This window comes from Ammospiza caudacuta, chromosome 15 (genome assembly GCF_027887145.1).
Source record: "Ammospiza caudacuta isolate bAmmCau1 chromosome 15, bAmmCau1.pri, whole genome shotgun sequence".
NCBI classification, from domain to species: domain Eukaryota; kingdom Metazoa; phylum Chordata; class Aves; order Passeriformes; family Passerellidae; genus Ammospiza; species Ammospiza caudacuta.
In genome coordinates this window covers 19,578,706-19,598,587 of record NC_080607.1, presented here as the reverse complement: position 1 = coordinate 19,598,587, position 19,882 = coordinate 19,578,706, and the positions used below count along the sequence as shown (strand labels likewise).

The 19,882-nt window shown below is 40.6% G+C and overlaps 1 protein-coding gene across 2 annotated transcripts in view; it reads right to left on the bottom strand.

The window, feature by feature from the left end:
* Positions 1-1,326: 1,326 nt before the first annotated feature.
* The window catches only part of PREX1 (phosphatidylinositol-3,4,5-trisphosphate dependent Rac exchange factor 1), a 123,368-nt gene continuing 104,812 nt past the window's right edge, over positions 1,327-19,882 (bottom strand). For both annotated transcript variants that reach the window (XM_058814926.1, XM_058814927.1), the window contains exons 26-40: positions 18,677-18,883; positions 16,628-16,716; positions 16,165-16,247; positions 15,458-15,548; positions 13,682-13,810; positions 12,947-12,988; positions 11,124-11,341; positions 9,991-10,090; positions 9,215-9,358; positions 8,462-8,576; positions 7,960-8,026; positions 7,029-7,216; positions 6,256-6,358; positions 5,645-5,712; positions 1,327-3,441 (exon numbers count right to left, since the gene is read on the bottom strand). In XM_058814926.1, coding sequence (XP_058670909.1) covers positions 3,399-3,441; positions 5,645-5,712; positions 6,256-6,358; positions 7,029-7,216; positions 7,960-8,026; positions 8,462-8,576; positions 9,215-9,358; positions 9,991-10,090; positions 11,124-11,341; positions 12,947-12,988; positions 13,682-13,810; positions 15,458-15,548; positions 16,165-16,247; positions 16,628-16,716; positions 18,677-18,883 — 1,687 coding nt within the window. In that variant the 3' untranslated portion in view covers positions 1,327-3,398. The remainder of the gene's footprint in view (positions 3,442-5,644; positions 5,713-6,255; positions 6,359-7,028; positions 7,217-7,959; positions 8,027-8,461; positions 8,577-9,214; positions 9,359-9,990; positions 10,091-11,123; positions 11,342-12,946; positions 12,989-13,681; positions 13,811-15,457; positions 15,549-16,164; positions 16,248-16,627; positions 16,717-18,676; positions 18,884-19,882) is intronic.

The window sequence follows — 19,882 nt, the reverse complement described above, 5'->3', positions numbered from 1 at the left end:
CGCTTACCAATTTCACCTCTCTCACCTTTCAGGTCCTCAGAGAACCCATCTTAGAACTGAAGAGAGCTTGCATGCTCTCCTGCTGCCCTAGGCACCGCTTCAGCCTTTACAACACGCTTCGCACAAGTTTTTTCTTTTTTTGTCAAAGCCTGATGGAAGGGAAACTTTCAGTCCTGACCATTTTTTCTCCTTCAGGCTGTATTTATGTTCAGTTTCAACTGTCTTTACCTTTCTCATTATTATTTTCTTATAAACCATCTGTTTTCTTCAATACCTAGCTAATGCATTTTCACTTATTTGAACAAAGCAGAGGCCTGAATACTTCTCCATCATAACTGACCACCAGTTTCCAATCCAGGCTTGAGCTTTCACAATTCTATCAAATTGCCTCTGTGTCATCTGGTGACAAACTCTATGACATGGTCCTTTTATTATCAGTTAACAAGAAATATAACAAAATATTTTGTTCAATATTCAACAGCATGAACTAATATTTGTGTGGAAAAATCTAATCCCACTAATTTCAGCCTGTTCAAAGTCCTTCAGCGTTGTTTTGTACGTGTACCAAGATCCTTTACAAGATTAGTGTCTCTCAAATCAGCATCACCCCAGCCTGCCAATATATGTGCTTCAGGGGCTAATGATAATGTTCAGCAAACTCAGTTATGGGACAGATTCACAAGGAATTCCACTCACAGCTGCCACCCAACCATACTCACCTCATCATCAAGCTGCTATAGTTCCCATGTTCTCCATCTTGACTGTTTTCCACATTTTCCACACTTCCACTGTATGAGATACTCCAAATCTACAAAATCTGCACTTGTTCTGTTGTGCCAGGCCTGATTCTTCACTTTTAGCCCTGGAAATTCTGCAGACCTAATCTCTCTTTGCTTGCAAGTTGGTTCATGCATTGCCCTCTTCTTTTTCCACTTGAACCTGTTAGTTCCCAGCACTGGTTCAAATGCCACAATTTTACATCATCAAACCAGTTTTTATTTTCTACCTTAACAGGAATCTGTGGTCTCCCCCACAGCTTTAGGGGACTGCACAAACAGGAAGAGTTCAGCTCCACACTGTCAGTTTGAGCTGAAATCAAACCCACCTTTCCCCTTGTCACTTAAACTTCTGACTGCTCCCCATGCCATACAAGCATATCAGAACTTTAAACTGCTCAGCAGAATGGAGGGCAAAAGTACTAGCGGGTATAACAGAAAATAAGATCAACCTTCTTTCCTTATAATATAAACCAACTTTTAATAATAAAAACGTCTCTCAAGTTTTAAGTGAGAATAACACATACATTTCAGTGTAAAATAGTGCACAGTGTAAATGCCCTTGGACACCCTTCTCTGCATCTGTCATGTTGCCAGAGGCTGCAGGCGTGGGCCAGGATCTTGCCCAGGCCGTTCTGCAGAACACAACTGATGGGGACCCAGGCAGGACTCACCCCACAGGTCCTTTTTTACTTTGGGGTAAAGTAAAAAAGAACCCAGGGGGTGGGGTTCCTATGGTTCTTACAGTATTACGTTCATTTGAAATTCTGGATTCAGAGAAGAAACATCCATTTTTTCTTCAAAAAGCAAATGGTAAGAGTAACTTTTCCAAAATGAACAAAAAGTGCATTGAAATAGAGACCTGCTCATCTGGTTGCATGCCAGAATGGACACCCAGTACCAAATCTGTACGCCAAAGCTGGCAGTCCATAGGCTGTCCTAGTTCCCTGCAACACATTGCTGCAGATCAGAGGAAAGAAAAAAAGAGAAATAAAGAAAAGAGAAATAAAAAATAAAAAGAGAGAATAAAAAATAAGTTCCTTCCCCAAAACAATTTCAGTCTGTGAGAGAAGAAAACACATATTAAAAAAATTAAGAAATGAAATTCAGAACAAACTGCATCTCCTAATTTGCCATAAACAGTTTTGTGTTCAAGAGAAGATTAGAAAAATTAGAGAGGTCTTCATGTCCAAATGAAAACATCCATTAGTTTTTGAGTTGCTCTGGATCTTAACAAAATAAAATTAAGCCCACTAAAAAACAAACAACAACACAAATAAAACCCCCAAACCTTTATTTTCTAAAATATACATTACTGCAAAGTGCTCCTGGGTTCCTTGACTGGGAGCTGGTTTAAAAGAGGCTGTGGAGGAACAGGAATGGGGAGTTTCTTGTACACCTGCTGTGTTAGGGAGGGCTGGTCATGTTAAGGCACTCACTCCAAAAGAACATTATTTCTGTCCTGAGACTGCTGACATGCTTTGATTAGTTTCAGCCAGTAACTTGGAAATAACTACAGTGCTTAAGGTAATACTGACAGAATGAAGAACAATTTTTCAAACAAGTAAAAATAAAGAACATTATATACATGATTCCTTTTTTCTTTTAACTTAAAAGCACCCCTAATACATCTTAATAACTGTATTAAAGACTACTTAAATATTGAAGATTTTAAATAATGTAGATTTTTTTCAGTAAACTGGGAGTAGCTGTGTAACTGCCATTATATTGGTCCCATTTAAAACAATATAATTTTTATTTTCATCTTGTACATATAATAACATGATTGAAAACACATATTATTCCACTCCACATAAATAAGTATAGTTCTTCTGACCTGTTTTAAAAACTACATCTGTTGAAATAATCAGATTATCAGACTGTATTTTTTCTTTGTAAAGTTTTTGTAAAAATCCTATACTCCTCTTCATTAGCACTGATTCCAGAGTGTATAATCACAGGGCATTAGTAAAAAGTGTTAATAAAAAACCTGAAAGCTACAGTAAGTAAAATGAAGCAATGATAAGAAGTATTACGGAATGTATACTCTGCAGCATAGAGAGATTATCTCACTGGGCTGAAGTGGAAAATTACTCCAGAAGAAATTCTTTATGTTCCTATTTGAATAAACCATAGACTGTGCTATTCCTTGCTCAAGTGCAGGTCAGATGATGGAAAAGTGGGGTCTATGAAACTACCACCTAAAGGGTGTTGACCAAAACCTGCTGGCAGTTAAAGGGGCGCCAGGGGCAGTACAGGGAGAGAGAGGAGTGTCCAGCAGGATTTTCTGAACCAAGCCGTATCTTGAAGTCCACAACTTTCTGGTGGTTGCACAAACAAGTCACCAAGAGAACTGTGCTTTCTTGAAGCATAATGGTCATTTTCCAGGCATCTGAATGGCAGCAGCATCCATTCTTGTCTGGCGTGTTTGTTTCAAGAACTTGAAGTCAAGGAAATGCACGGATCCTGCATGGCTCCAGGAATTCAGAGGCAGATTGCTGGGGCCAGCAGGTCCCTCTCCTCCAGAGCACAGCAGCACCATCGGGGCCAGCCTGCAGGGTCTCCGGCCAGGGCTGCTCAGAGCCCGGCGCTCTCGTGGGCTGCCAGAGGTGCCTCTTACTCCTACAAATCCCCTTCTGTAGGTGGCTGGCACAACCTATAGAGCCTTTAGTGCAGAGGAAGAGTGGGGAATGAAAGATCACGGGGATAATGACAAAGTTACTGGATCCACATACAAGGGTCAGCAGCTTCGTGGTTACTCTGCAAGCTTTAGTGGTAATGATGTACCAAGCATACTCCTACTGTTAATCTTAGTAACTGCAAGTTTAGAAGTGTCACTAACCATTTGTTAACTAAAGCATTTACAATCATTGTTTACAATATTATTTGAGACTCTCCATCACTTACTCTTAACCTTGGTTCAATTTGATTTTTCAACAGTCCCTTCTCTCTTTTTCTATTTCTTTTGATTTTAAACCCAGTTCAGCACTTTTCCTGAACAAAAAAGTTCTTCCTGTCATACAGGCTGGGATACCAAAAACATAAAAGAACATATCTGCTTGTTGACATGCTTGAACAAATCTTAAAATTAATAATCATCTTCTCAGAGAAATTTTTGACTCACAAGATTAACAAATTGAGAATAGTGGTTAAACACATGTTGAGCACTAAACACATGTTGACTTGTCATTCATGTATGTCTTGGTGAGCTTTTACTTGGCTTTTTTCTTCTTTACATCAGAATAAACTCAAGTCTTTTATAACTTCTCTTTCAAGACAGCTATTACAGATTTGTATCAAGAAATATAATCCTGGGAGTTAATTCACCAGATGTCCTTTTAACTTTGCTCAGCTTTGTTTTGCATTATGATGGAACCCAGTAGGAACACACATATCTGAGCTTTATTGTCCTGAAATAATCCAAGTAAATAGTTCTGGAATTTTTCACTGTGATTTAGAGTGTACTCAAAAGAAAAAAAAAAAAGCCTGATCTTGTGATTTGTTTTTAAAACTGCTTCTTTTTGAAAGCAACATGGTTATGGCCACATCAATGGAGCCAAAGTAATGTGTGGCCATTAATATGGCAAAATACCTATACTGCCAAAACACTGATGGATGGCACCCTGGCCATGGTACAGGAGCCAACACCATTGTTTTATTTGTTTTTGAAATAGCAATTAAAATTTAACAGAAGGATAAGGTTCTAAATGCAAAATTCTACTCTTTTTAATATCTCTGAGTTAATGAACCAAGACTGTTAGAGGGAGCATCACCAGTGTCTCTAAAGATTAAAATCATTTTCTATAAACATTTTGAGGAGTGGACAGGAGAGAAAAAAAGAGAAAAATTAAAAGAAGGGCTACTATAGACTAACTCAGAAGTCTTAATGGGCAAATAAGATATCAGTGTTTAAGGATGTTTTCTTAACACGGAACCAATGTGCTCTTTGGAGGACTCAGGCACTAGCAAACACATTTATTCTGTCTGAAGATATGACACACACTTCGCTAGACCTTTGCTGATGCCAGATGCTGAACCTTTTTTGGTGCCAGAATTGTTTGGCCTTAACGTAAAAACTGCCGTTAATAACAGCAGAAACAGAAGTTTCTCTGGTATTTGTACAGACAGATTCCGTATATATCATCATCTAAGCCACGACAAATTGGTACTGCCTTTGTGGGAAAATGCTGTCTTACAGTTTATTGAAGAACATTCTTTTCTCTCTGAGAGGTGAAATTGGAAGAAACTGACCAAAGATACTTTACTTAAAAGTAAATGTATTATTCTCTTGTAGAGAGATATAAACATCTCTATCTCCCATTAGATGCAGTGGGATTCACAAATGCACAGTACTTTTCAAAGCTGCCTTCTAGACAAACCCATATATAACCCTGGGAAACTGAGGTTCCTTAGGGTTGCATTACTGTGTGGTTACTCTGACTGGAAGTGCTTGCTCTTAAACCTGCTCTTCCAGAACTAACCATCAGATTCTTGTAAGTACACTACTGTATTGTCTTTGCATATCTGCAGTCAAATTTGCTGTTCAGGAATTTTTCTTTCTAAACATTCTAGAGACGACTGACCATCACTAGCTTTGCCAACTCCTAGAAACAGTCCAAAAAAGATCAGCTATGTTTGATTCAGAAAATGCAGAAATCCTTGAATCTGATGATCTGTAAATTGTAAGCATCAAACGTGATTAATCTATAGTGTGTACTTAGTTTAGTACAGGGAGAAAAAAGAATGATTTTTTTTTCTTTTTTTCCAGTATTGCTACTAAGATCATCTTTGGTTACAGCAGGAACTCCACAGTTTTTACAGAAACAAAATTAGCACTCAGAGAAAATGTATAATACATAATAACCTACCGAGGTGCATGCTGTGGCATTTGGTCCATCACTTTCAGATTCTTGGCAGAGATTTCAACCCTTGGTCCCTGTGGAAACAGAGAATTTATGGTACCAACAGTATTGATAAAGCAAATGATCCTTAGGAAAATATATTATAATGGGAGTGTGGTTCCTATTTGAGAATCCATTAACTACTTCTAAAATACTTGGAATCCATTGGGTGGATACAATTATCATCTATGTTAACCTAAAAGATAAATCAGTCCCAAACTACTTTATAAGCAGTGCTGTCTAGCATTAGGTAATTTCTGCTATTTTAACACTATGATTGAGACTGGTTTTTTTCTGTACAGAAATTGTCTTAAATATTCTGCACATTCTCTCTTTTCTAGCTGTCAGGGCACACACAGTATACACTGAGGCATAGGTTTGAATTGCTGTAGAAGCTGTACATATAAAAGTTAACTTGTTTCTGTCACACACAGGTGTAGTTATTCAGCCATTAGTAGGAGTTGGGACTTGTAGGTTTGCAGCGCACAAAGTACCGTGCCACAGCACAATAAACTGGTGTTTGCTCCATGGTGTCACTGGACAACGGTGGCGTGCAGCAGACACACGTGAACGCTCACCTGCTTTCGCATGATGTCTGTAGCCTGCATGATACACCTGGGCAGGAGGCCGTGGCTGCGGGCCAGTATGGCTGCTTGCTCCAGGGACACGCTCAGCGTACTCCTGAACAAGGGAACAGGAGTTAGGAAATCACAGATCACAGCTTAGAAAATATAAATAGGCTTAGAAAGTATAAATGTGCAGAACACTTACCTGTTAAGTATTGCTTCCAGTAGCTATTTGCTTTTATTTACTTTTTTAGATTTTTTTACATTAAAAACTATTAAATGACCTCAGTCTTGCTGCACCTGGATATGGCAATTATTTGAGTCTCTAACATCATTACTACAAGGCTGTGTGTCACTGCTCTTCTGCATTGATTTATTTTAAAGGGATTCACAAATTAATCTTTACTTTTGAGACACTGGCAGAATAGTGGTTTGTTTCAAAATCAACGTGTGCATACACCAAGATTCTAAAGCTATTTTTGAGCAACTTCCTACATTTTCAGTGTGCAACTGAAGACAATGCTGACTACAACTTCTATGCAACAAGATCACTTGGTTAGTTGCATTGGATGAGGCACTGAAACACAAAATTTTTTGTGTCAATACTACTTATTGACAAAAGTATTAAAAGTTACAACCTATCCTGAAGTAAAGACGGCAGCACATTTAGATCCTTATTACATTCTCTTAAAATTTCCCTTATTTTGCTTTGAATAGGATCACATCTCTAGAAAGGACAGAAGCTGCCATCACAGAAGTAGCACACAGATTTAACCCTCTCTCACCTCTGCATCCCAGTGGCACACATGGTGATCTGACAGGCTCCCAGCCGGTAGCAGAGCTCAGAGGATATGGGAAGCAGGCCAGCTCCTGATGAGGCATTGCTGGAACATCCTGACTGCATTGGCTTTGTACTAATGAAAGACTTCAGCAGCCTGCAAAGCTCATCCATTGCATTGATAGGGCGAATAAGCTAAACAAAGCAATACAAAAACAATCCACAGCATATTAACACCAAGCTATAAAGACATTTACAAGTCTTTATACTATTGTCTAAGCACAATATTCTAGACAAGCGTTAATTGCCTCACAGTAACAACTATTTACAATATTTATGAACTTTGGAAGTGGCAAAATAAAATTACTTATGCTTGGGACAATTTTTTATCACAAATCACACAGATTGTTTACAATGTGTATTACAATTGCAAAGACATTCCCTGCAGTAGCATTTTAATGCTTTACATGCATATATCCACATCACCTGCCCCGTTCGACAGACTGCCTACATGTGAGATGCTGGGCAGCACTATTTTCTTGATTTTTCTGCAACAAAGTGTACATAGTGAACAAAGTGTAACAAATTGCAAATTGAACGTTTGTTCATTTTCATGCATCTGTGGGAGAGAAAAATGAGCCCATTCTGTCTGGCATCAGACACCATGTTTGGCAAGGGCAGGCAGGGCCACACAGAGCCTCCTTAGTGCTGCAGTGAAGGGGGTTTGTGTCTACCCTGAACACTTTCTTCTCAACAAAAGAACTGTAGCCAAGCTTCAGAGAAATTCAGAACCCCCCTTTAAGGTCGGGAATATTTTAAAATGCTGTTTGTGTTTGTATAGATCTGCCATACAGATATCCAACAACTGGAATTTTAGAGAAGTTGAAATAATACTTCCATGAGAGAATTTGTTGCCGAAATAGGCACAGAAACAATACCTGGTCAATCTTCACTGCAGTAGTATTGGAATCAGTGGGCAAGTTGGATCTTTCTAGGTAAAATGTCCTGCAAAAAGGCCAGTAGGTACTACATTAGTTGGGTTTGTCCCACTTCAAGCACATATATGTATACTATCTTGTATAAAACAGCTGAGAAGGCTATGCTAAAAATCTTGCACTTGAAGATCTGCTTCCTTATTGAACCATTGAGATTGCAGTATTTTACAGAGTCTGCACTAACATATTCCAAATCCCCAAATAAGAACAATATAATTCTAGCTCTGCACAAAACTCTGAGGTCAAATCTGCATTCCTTCTGAATGGGCTAATCTATTGGGAAAAAATTATTAAGTTTCCCACACAATGAGGATCTCCAAAAATCCTATTTGTACAAAAACCTCATCCAGAATGGAACATCTTTTTCATTAAATTTTAAGGCCCTTAATAAGGAGTGCTCTGAAATTGTCAATGTCTTCTAAGGCAAAGCAGAAGTACAAAATACCTGAGTTTACGGTAGTATTGCTGCACTTTTTCAAGTGAAACACCATTAATTTGCTGTGGGAGTTCTTCTAGAGATGAAGCAGCTGGTTGTGATTGCCCCTCTGTACTCTCCAGAGCTGAAGAAGAAAACACTTTACTAAAGCTATGTTATTAGTGTTTTTTTAAAATTCATTTATTTATCTCTGTGTCGCCTCACTGCTCAGCAGATGACTGTTGGATCATGTCAAGGCTGATTCTGTCAGTCTACAAATTTAATGCTTTTCCCAGTATGGGAGTACAGTGGTAGCATCACAGAGATGAGTTTCACAGAAAGCAGTTCTGTCTGACAGCAATTACTCCCCATTGGTGGTCCCTTGAAAGAAATTTCCTGTGTTATATTTTGGTGTGAATATTTGCTTATCAAGTTGATTTCTAGCTCAGATGATTCTGTCACGGTGTTCGCTTCGTAAAACACTTCTCTGTAGCCTGGGCACATCTCTTAATCCTACACTAGATCAAACTATCCATGTAGTCCAGTATAATATCTCCATGACTAAGGCATAAAAAAGCCCCAAACAAGCACATCTTGTTCTCATGACTGTGTCTAATTCTAAAGTCCAGCACTCCCCCAGGGCCCTAAAATAGAAATATCTGGTTCCCAAGTGAGTCTGCAGGTCTCAGCTGCTTTTTTAAAAGCTTCATGGTCATTTTTTATTTTTAATCTTTCAAAATCAGTAGTTAGCTTATTTTTCTCAAGAAAGCTTTTTATAGTCACCTTTTGTAAAGAGCACTGTGTGCAGTTTCAAGGTTCCCCCATTCTGAAACCGAGCAGGCAGTTTGGAGAAGTAGTAGCTGTCAAGATAAAAGGTAACCTTCAAGGCCTGACGACTTCCTTCGACGTGGTAGACGACATGAGTATCTGGAGAAATAAAGATGAAACACTTGCTGATTTACCACAGCAGAAGAATTGTGAAATCATTGCTATTTGAGTTTGTTAAATTATCTAATGACATATCACATTACCATAACGTGAATAAGGGAGAGTCTTTTATGGAGAGAATGCAGGCTCTGAAATCTTATACTTAAAAGATCATAGTGTGACCTAGTATGATGTTTGATCCAAATACAGTAAATATGGTTAATAATTAGAATCCCATGTTGTTTCATGGCATTTCATATCCAGTAGACATGAAGAGAGTGATCTGGCAGGGTAAGACACTGGACACTGAAAAGCTGGGAATTCACCACAGCGAGCATGGTGCTAATTCTCTGTCACATCTCCTCCCCCTGCCCAGAATCACACAGATGAGGCACAATGGCACGGGCCACAGCTACACAGCACAGAACATGCACCACCATTCCATCGTGTCAGTCCTGCTTTAGGGGCTGTGTGCTTCCAAGGGAAGCTGAAGGAATACAGCAGTGCTTCAGAGAAGCTGCCCAGTGCTCTCCCGGTGTGACATGGTCTCTTAGATTTACAATCATAGAGGATATTAGTCCATAGAACATACCAAAAAAAAAAAGTGCCTCAAAGAAACAGGGAATACTCACTTGCTACAAGACTTTCATCCAGCTGCTTGAAAAAAAAGGCAACTTTGTCTAGTTCAGCCAGAGTAACCTGGATGTCTTCCAGCATGGTGCGCTCCTCCTTCTGTAGGGCAAGGCAACAGACACAAATAGGCTATTATCTGCCAGAAGATGAGTGACAGGAAGGTACTATTGTTAGGGGCATGGTTTGGTTCAGGACACTTAAAGTAGAGTGCAGAGCCTTCCATTAGCTCCATCCCAGCTAGAAAATTACCAACAGCTTTTTAACTCTGTGATACAACTATAACCACCCTTTGCTAAGACGTCATTTGATGTGATTCACAGAGTCGAGAGGGTTAAAAACAGAGTAAGTTTGAAAGGATCTCTTTCTCCAAACTTCACAAACGTAAAGAACAGCTTAGCAGTTCCTGCAAAATAAATACTGATACCTTCTATGCAATGCTAACAAATAGCAGTTACACACATAGATAGTTAGGACTGTATTTTATAAAAAATCTCCACACTCAATCTACAATGTCTACAAAGAGGAAAAAAACCTCCCTTCTCTATAATATTAGAGCTACTTGTCTGTCTTATGCGTCTCTTTTCTTAGCATTTTTTAGAGTTTCAGCAGCTGATCTCCTGTAGCTGGGGCTCATCTGTTCATTAGGTGCAAATTAACCATGCATGCACGGCTCCTCTCCTTAGACCTGGTGCCTCAAGCCCCAGCACCACAGACTTCTCACCACAGAGAGAGACTGAACTCTGTTTGGCTGAACTCCTGCAATACTCAGAACTTCTTCACCCGTTTGGGAGATGCGTGTCCTCACCAGGGGATGGCAGAGGACACTCATGCTATCAACAGCTGGGCACTAAAAGCTCTCTAAATGCAGTAGTATTATTCCAAATATGAAGGCTGACTGTTTTCTATAGTGTTCTAGTGTGACAATGGGTCCAGCATTTGTGCAGAGATGAATATGCCTAGATAAGGAATAAGGCACTTGGCTGTCAGCTGTGGAAATCTCCAGAGTTTGCAGTAGTGAGAGTCTGAATATGCTGCTGGAATGCAGATAAGAGGTACCAACAGCTCTGGCTGTGCTGAGTGGCAGAGAATCACACATAAGCAGACTCAAGGATACCACAATTCTTATTCTTACCACAGTGGGGGAGAGAAGAGACTGGTAGTTCAGTAAAACTCCAGTGGCTGCTATCTGTTCCAGCCATTTTCTGCTAGCATCTCTGCTGCTCTCTTCATACTCCCCATTGTTGTTGTAACGATAGTTGAGAGCAGCCAGTAACTGCTCCGAAAAGGTGCAAACAGCAGCCACAAGAGACTGACAGAAGATGGAATCACGTCTCAGTTGTAGCTCAGTATCTGTCAGAGAAGGGGAGAGAAGCATAAAGAAGTTATGAATACACACATCTTCCTTCTCACTGCCAACAAAGTAGTTTATGTGTGTGTGTGCGCGTGTGCGCGCACATAATGTTTGGCTTCTGCTGTAGCTTTGCAATGACTGCACAGATAACCTCTCCTTGCTGTGTGACCTGGATGGATAGATAAAGACAGCACAGCTGGCACATGCACATGTTGCGAAATTTTCTAGTTCAATTGACTGTTCATTACTCCCTCTGCATGCTCCTTCTGACTGGAAAGAAACTAAGTATTGGAAAGTAACTAACTCCTTAGTTACAGCCATATCTGGATTGATTCCCTTCTTTTTACACTTACAGGATCAAGAGAATTATTGAAAGAAGGTCCCCACCATTACTTCTCTCCTGGGCTATTAGAGATTAATCTTCCCCCATCCATCTGTATTTTGTGGGCTTCCCATATGCCTAATGCATTAACTGGGCCCATCCATATGGTACCAATTGGTTTGTTTCTTGGGAGAATTTCCCCCATGTTAATTTTGCTTCCAGTGTGCCTGCCAGGCAGCCACATGCTGGTCAAATCAATCTTGTCATGCTTCAGGGGACTGCAGGCCAGAGAGGCACATGAATAAGTAACAAGTTACTTCCCAGGTACCCCCAGCCCCTCCAGCACGTTCTGCAGTGCTGCAGCAGCCTCTCATTGGCAAGGCACTGCTCCCAAGGGAAAGAAGCTGAAGACATCACTCAGAGGCTTCGAAGGTCTGGATTATTTTTATAAGCACTGAACACAATAGACTGACTAACACACTCCAGGCCCTGAGCCATATTCTCAGCTTAAGGGCAATGACCCTTCTTTCCAGCGGATGTTCATGGAAACGCTGCAGGAGATGGGGCATCCATAGAGAGACACTTTGGGAGACATTTTATCTGCTATCAAAACCCAGCCTTTATGGTCAGTAGACTGGCACACAGCATGGATTGGACAGACTCACAGACCAGCCCTGGCAGAGGCTGAGAGATAAGTTAGAGACATACAAATCTCTGATCTTCGTTCTATGAAGATTTGAGAATCAAGTGTGGCACCAGTTTCCAGTTACATATTATGTTGTTTTCAAACAAAAGGACTCCAAGTAAGTGCTACAATTACAAGAAGACTGTGCCCAGGTTCCTTGTAAAGACCTGTCCCTTGCTCTGCAAGTACGTTTAGCATGTGGTAACAGGTTCCTGATGTCTCCAGCGTATTTGGGTTCTCCTTGCACATGTAAGGTCTCCAGTGTATTTGGGTTCTCCTTGCACATGTATTTCATCAACAGATGAAAATACATGTAATTTCAGTATGCCTGCTCAGTTTGGAATGATGACAGAGTCCACGGGCTCAAAAAAGTTGTGCAATAGATCTAATTTTTGCTGCATGTTCTCACCACAGCAGGAAGAGTAAAGGGAAGGAGGGTTCTCTTCCATCTGAGAAGGAGGACTGTACAAAGGAAAAAATGAAGACAGAAAAACCCCGTCTTAGGGAATTCTTGGGTATGTTTTTTTTTTTGGTTAAAAAACACAGTCTTAGGGACTTCTTGGGTAAGTTGTTTTGTAAAAAATGAAAACCCCTTACCTGTGCATTTTAACAAGGCCAAAAGAAGCTGATTCTTCCCATCTAAAACAGTGAAGAAAAGAAATGCTGTAGTCAACATTATACCATGGTACATGTGATTGCAGCTGGTTAACAGTTTCCTAATTCCCCCCAAATGCCTGGCACCTGCATGGCCACCTCTATTTACTCTGATAGCCCCGTGCACAGACATGTTCATGACTGAAAAAAACTGTAGCAAAGAATTTTACTGGCTACACAATCCGTTAACTACCATAAATTACTGGAAACAAATTGCATTTGCAGATGAAACCCTAAGGAGGTGATTACTATCCAGTGCTTCACACTGATCTGTAAACATCAGCTTCATCTCCTGTTTCAGTTCAACCAGACTGCAGTGGTTTAGGATGTTGTAATATTTGATTAGCATTCCCTTCATAGTTTGGAATATACCAAACATCTCTCTCTTCAATTTCTATAAGGGTTTAAAAAGCACAGGAAGATAGATCAGTCTGACATCAATCTGAGTGGGCTGATGAAATAAAGTAAGGGGGGGAAAGTTCTCTGGAATTGCTGCACAGGTGCCATTTTACCATAAAGCACCAGGACTCTGCAAACCATAATCTGCTGTACCTGGTCCTCTCTAGAGCCTGGGACAGCCTTATTACAAAATGAGTTAAAATTATGAAATCAACTGCTAGATTTGATTAAGATCTCTTCTCCCTGAAGCTAGTAACAAACATTTCCTTATTTACAGACCTTCCACATGTTTCTGTATGATGTCAACAAGGCTCTTGATGCGCAGTGGAAGGTTCCATGGATCTTCCTGAATGCTGGCTTGAATATTATTCCGGCACCTAACTGCGGTTTCTTCCTTCTGTTTAAATTCTAGAAAACATGGAATGTGTCAGCCATTTAAGAAATGCCACATAACTAAGAATGGCTTAGGAGTTAGAATGTGAATACAGATGAAAGCAGATAAGCAGTACCAATGGCAGAGAATTCAAAAGATCCTTAAATAGAACTAACAGAGAGGGCAAAAACCCATGGTCCCATTATCAGCAGTCTCCCTGCACTGCTTTCAGGACTGTGGGCCCGGCTGACACGCACAGTGCAGGGGGCTCTGCCCCACTCACTAGACAAAGAACCCCTGCTTCCTCTGCCTTTAATGACCTGCAGGCAGCTGTACTGGGTAGGTCCAGAGAATAAGATCAACTTTCTGGCTGCAACTGTCACATCCCGTTGTACGATGAGAAGAATGCTTTTGCCTAATGAAAGCTAACTATTAATTACAGAGTCGAAAATTTATTCTCCATGACTTAGCTATGTATTTAAGCCAAACACCTCATTTTTTGCGATGAAGTGCATAAGCAAACAGAGAACAAAAAAAAAATTATGCCAAATAACTGATCCTGGACAGGACCAGAAGAGCATTCCAGGCCCATCCATCACAAAAAGGTGGCTATGGTAGCTATTAAATAGACACTGTGGTCCAAGATTCCATCTGAGTGTAGGCAGGGCTTGTCTGTTCCTCAGTATGATCAGTTAAATAAAGACTCAGCATTATTAATCTACTTTTAATAAATGAGATTCTGTTTAAGCAAAGTAAAAGAAACATCTGTTATTTTTTCACTTCATTCCAACAGTGAATGGAAAGGCTAACAGATGCTCCTCAAGTCTACACAAATGTGAATGTGTTCATAGAGATGAGTACATATACCAGAACTTCACAGGAGTTATTTCTGGAGTCAAAGAAAAAAAAAAAAAGTAGGAAAATATCTCTAGTTCTAGAGTTTGCCACCGTAACTAAAAACTAGAGCCTGCAAGAGGTTGGAGCTCTCACCTCCTGCAGCACCTGAGCTACAGCAGGAATAGTAGGGAATATTTCAGCTTTCAAGTGGGAAAGGAAATGCAGCAAATATTTCAAAAATAAAATCCTGTGTATTTCAGGCAGAAAAGAAACATCCTGAGCCCTAAAAGACCATCAAGACCAAAGTCATCACACTCCCTGAGGAAAAAGAAAATATGGTATCATCTTTTTGCTCTCTATGGGAATTAGTTTTCAAAATAAGTGTTATGTGAGGATGAATTTACTCTGGCAATCATCCATCTGAAGAAAAGCAGAGCAAATCATTAAGCAAACTGAGGTAGAACATTTGGTGCCTTGTATGTTCAGTAGTCAATGCCTCATCAGCTTATCACAGCACTCCTTCACCTTGAATCTGACTATCCTTACTTTTTTGTACCCTTCCAAATACGTTCACAGCAAAGCGGGAATTTGGAAACTTGTGAAAGGGCTGCGAGAATTGAGCAGCATGTGACAAAAGAGGCTTCTGTGTGTTTCAGAAGGATTGCCCATAAAAATTACTTTTTGGAGATTCAATAATTTCAGTGGTCAGACATGATATGTGCCTAATGCACGACTGGGTAGACTGCAGAGTTAAGGATCTCTGTGTGGCCACAGCACATATGCTTTCATGTTAAGCTCTGAAGTCTTGGAAATCACATTATTAAACAGTCAATCTATTTCTTTACCTTGCAAACTGTGGTCCATGGGAAAGTGCTTGGTTTCCTCAAAGGCCTTATTTATTCCTGGTCCTTTCAGAAGTGCATTGATTGCATCAACCTACAATTGGAACATTATCAATCAGTGTCAGTAAGACTTGCAGAAGAAAATCTGAACAGAACTCCTGTTGGAAACTGCCACAGCCCTTACACTGTTTGTACTTTGGAATGACTGACACATAGCAGTCAGACTTTGTAGCCATGAATTGGCCTCAAGAGCCATTTAATTTAATATTAACATTTAACAACAGCATTTTGCACAATGATGATCTATGTGCTGATGAGGTAAGAGAATAGCCAACAATTCTCTGTGGTTACACATTATAAACACATCTGCACGCTAAACTTGTGAGAACCTCATGAAATCTGCAAATGTGATCAATTTTCATCAAATTACTTGAAGTTTGTCCTTTTTTTTATGAGAGCTTTTTTTCCCTTAGTCTTAAGCCTTAGGTAGGGCAAGTCGGCCTTGCTTAAATCACAAGGCAACTTTAATAACACAGATAAATGTGATTCATCAAACTGTCCTGTAATATACTTGCTTACTGTATACCCCAAAATCCTGATAGTATGCGTTCCTCAAAATATTATTTCATAACACAATTTAGTACTTAAAATTTCTTGATTACCATTGATAAAGAGAAAGCAATTCTGTGTAAGAATAATGCTTTACATACCTGGTTAAAAAGGTGTTCCAGACAGCCATGAAGTTTGTCTTGCTTGTCTAAGGGTATTCTCATATCATTGGGAAGCTCATCTCCTAATGCAGGAGAAATGAAAAGCTTTGAATTTACAAACATGATCTATGATGAGGCATGGGCACATCTTCACACTGGTGTGAAGTAAATAATGATTGCTGTTTTATCTCCAATTCTTAGGCCAAAATACTCATTATTTTCATATTACGCAAGTGTCCAATAACTAAAGAAAATTACCCCTGCCTAATACCTCTCCCATGTTCCAAATTTACTGTGGTTTATTAGAAAGAGGCAAATCTGTATCTTTATGTTCTTGTGATTAGTTTTGAAGAGACCACCGGTGCAAATTAAATATACAAGCGCTTATAACCAGCAAAGACTTCTGAGCACTGCTGAACGGCCAGGCACAAGAAGGATGCCTGTGACCTGTGCACACACTCACCTGATCCCATCTCATCACTGCCCAGGTAAGAGCTGTTGCTCCGCACGCTGGTGTAGGACAGCACAGAGTCCCGGTTACTGTTACACTCACTGCAAAGGAGAGCACAGAGGGCACTGAACAAAGGCTGTCCCCACACCCAGGCACCCACACTGCTGTTCGGCTTCATTAGCACTGTCTCCCCAAACCTAGCTCTGTGAAACTGAAATGACTGAAATTAATGACATGTACAACAGCCATTAAACAAGGACTGGAGCTGGGCTGCCCAAGGATGCCTTCTTCTATTTGCAGTTAACACGGAATGCTTAATACATCATCCTGCTTCTGTAAATAATGAAAACAGACATCTCCACTAAGCGTTTGCTACCAATTCTATAGTGTTCTAGTGTGACAATGGGTCCAGCATTTGTGCAGAGATGAATATGCCTAGATAAGGAATAAGGCACTTGGCTGTCAGCTGTGGAAATCCCCAGAGTTTGCAGTAGTGAGAGTCTGAATATGCTGCTGGAATGCAGGTAAGAGGTACAACAGCTCCGGCTGTGCTGAGTGGCAGAGATTCACACAGGAATATTAATACTTATGGCAACTACTCTGCAATACAAATCCTTATGAATTACACCTCCAAAATGATCACAGAAAAAAGCCTTGTTGGCTATTGCAAACAAGATACTTTCTTATCTACAATTTGCTTGAGTTTGTAGCTAATCAATGTTCTTTTAAATCAAAACCCATAAAAACACATTCCCCCTCAAGTAACTGCTATCTGTAATATATGCTTAATTGTCTGCCTCTGTGTAATATGGATAAGACAGAATAATGTTTCTCAAACATTTCTCAAACAAATGTGTGGAATTCTGGAACAAGTGACAAGCCCAGAGAGACTGTTTGTGCTGACCCTTTGCTACCCAGAATAAATTAGCCTCAATTACAGAAGTTTAAACTACCGGGAAACCCTATTAACAGGGAAAGAAATAAAGCACATTTCCCTCAGAATGCTCCAAAGCACATGTGCTGATTGAAATCTCGCACAACACAGATGCCCCAGATCTCAGCACTGCAAGTACTCATTCTATTCCTTTACTGACTTCATATTTGCTGTCCTCTGAGGCGATCAATATTCAACCAGACAAGACCCCAAGCAACCAATCTTACTGGCCCTGTCCTGAGCAAGGGACTGGACTGTGCAAAATCCAGAGACCCCTTCCAACACAAACTGTTCCCCTTCTGGAGTCCTGCATCAGTGGCACCTATTGCTACTGGTACAAGTGCCCAACAACAGCAAGTGAAGCATCAGGACTGCAGCAGGAACATTCCAGAGACAGGTCATTCATTCATGAGAACATTCCAGAGACAGGTCATTCATTCAGAGCTGGAATCCTCCCAGCTCTATGGTCTTACTAGAAATGTAAAAATGGCCTATTAAGGACGTTAAATTGCAGCGATCAGACATGGCCACAATTTGTTACCCCACCTATTCTGAACCTGTCTCCAAATGTTTCCCCCTAAAATAGAGAGAATTGGGAATGAGATTTCCTTTGGTAGCAAATATTCCTGGAGAGCTAGAAGTCAATCACGTCCCAAAAAGATTTTGAGGCACCTGAATAAACATTTCTGTTTGTGGTTTCAAAGGGCCATTAAAATAAAAACTCAATGTCCATTTCTGTTTCTCCATGTCTTAGACTTCCAGGAAAACTGGCTGCAGAACCAAGTGTTAATAACAGCTATTATAAGACCAAGTAGTCTGAGAATTCCACTGGACTTCTGTAGTTTCTGGCTACAAGACACAGAAAGTGACACTAGACCTAATTATTTAATTTTATTCACTTTTCCAGATGCCTTAGTATTATGGCATTATTTTGGGGGAACTATTTTTGCTGTGTATGTCTCCAGGGCAATAAATATAATGAATACATCAGTGAAGTGAATACTCTACTAAGTGAATACTACATAACTGACTGACTGGAAAACAACCTATTTGTCGAATCCATACTGTAATGAGAACTTTGAAACACAGTACTAGTAAGGTGCAAGTGGCACAATCTTCAGACTGACCTGTAGGAGTCTCTGAAACTCATTGTGTCATGTCCAGAGTCTTCTTGGTCCTCCTCAGAAACTTTGAAACAGACCTTCTTGATTCCACCATGCTCAGCTTTGTCAGGATCACTTTCTTCCGTTCCCAGGGAAGGTGAGGATGTGTCCTCAGTAGATGGTGGCTCACAGGCACCACCTTCTGTTGGTTCTGTTATGGTGGACAAAAGTCTGCAGAAGCACAACACAGAGCTCTCAGTCCCACAAATGAACTGTCACAACTAAGGCTAAATGCAGCTATGCGTAATCAGAGCTACCTTTGTAAGCACTTTACATAGACTACTACTCAACATCTGATCTGAACATGCTCTCCCTTTGAGGCCATTCTCCCTTGTTCTGTCACTCCAGGCCCTTCTAAAGAGTCTCTCTTCATCTTTCTTCCAGGCTCCCATTAGGTATTGGAAGACTGCAAGTAGGTCACCCCAAAGTCTCTTCTCCAGCCTAAGAATCCCAATTCTCTCAGCCTTTTCCCATAGCAGAGCTACTCTGTCCCTCTGATCATCTCCATGGCCTCCTCTGGATTATTTCCCACATCCTTCCTGAGCTGGGCACCCCAGAGCTGGAAGTAGCTCTGCAGGTAGGGTCTCACCTGAGCAGGGCAAAGGGGCAGATCCCCCCAGCTTCACCCGCTGCCCACACTGTGGGGCTGAGCCCAGGACACAGATGGCCCAGGACTGAACGATGCTGTCAGTGCACACTGATGGCTTATGTCCAGCCTCTCAGCCACCAGCACTGCCAAGTCCTTCTTGGCACATCTGCTTTCAGTCCCTTTATTCTCCAGCCTGTCCTGACTTGGTGCAGCTCCTCGCACTTGGTCTTGTTAAACCTCAGGAGATTCCCATGAATCCCAGTTACCAGAAGGTCCTGTTTCCAAAGGTACTCTACTTCTGTAAGGTGTATCATAATCACTGTAACCATGGTGGCCTGACAGTCCTCACTTTCTTCCTCCAAGGCACTGGATTTCTCCTCCTCAGCTCACTGGCTCTATCCAGCAGCCACCACCCTTCTGTATACATGTTGAAACCAAGGGTCCATGTGCTTTCCACTTAGGTGAAGTTTTGGTCATGTGCTATTTTTGGCAGGGATACAGTTAATTTTTTTTCCATTGGCTGTATGTTGTGGATTTGTGCTGAGCACAAAGCTGATAATACAGAGATGGTCTTGTAACTG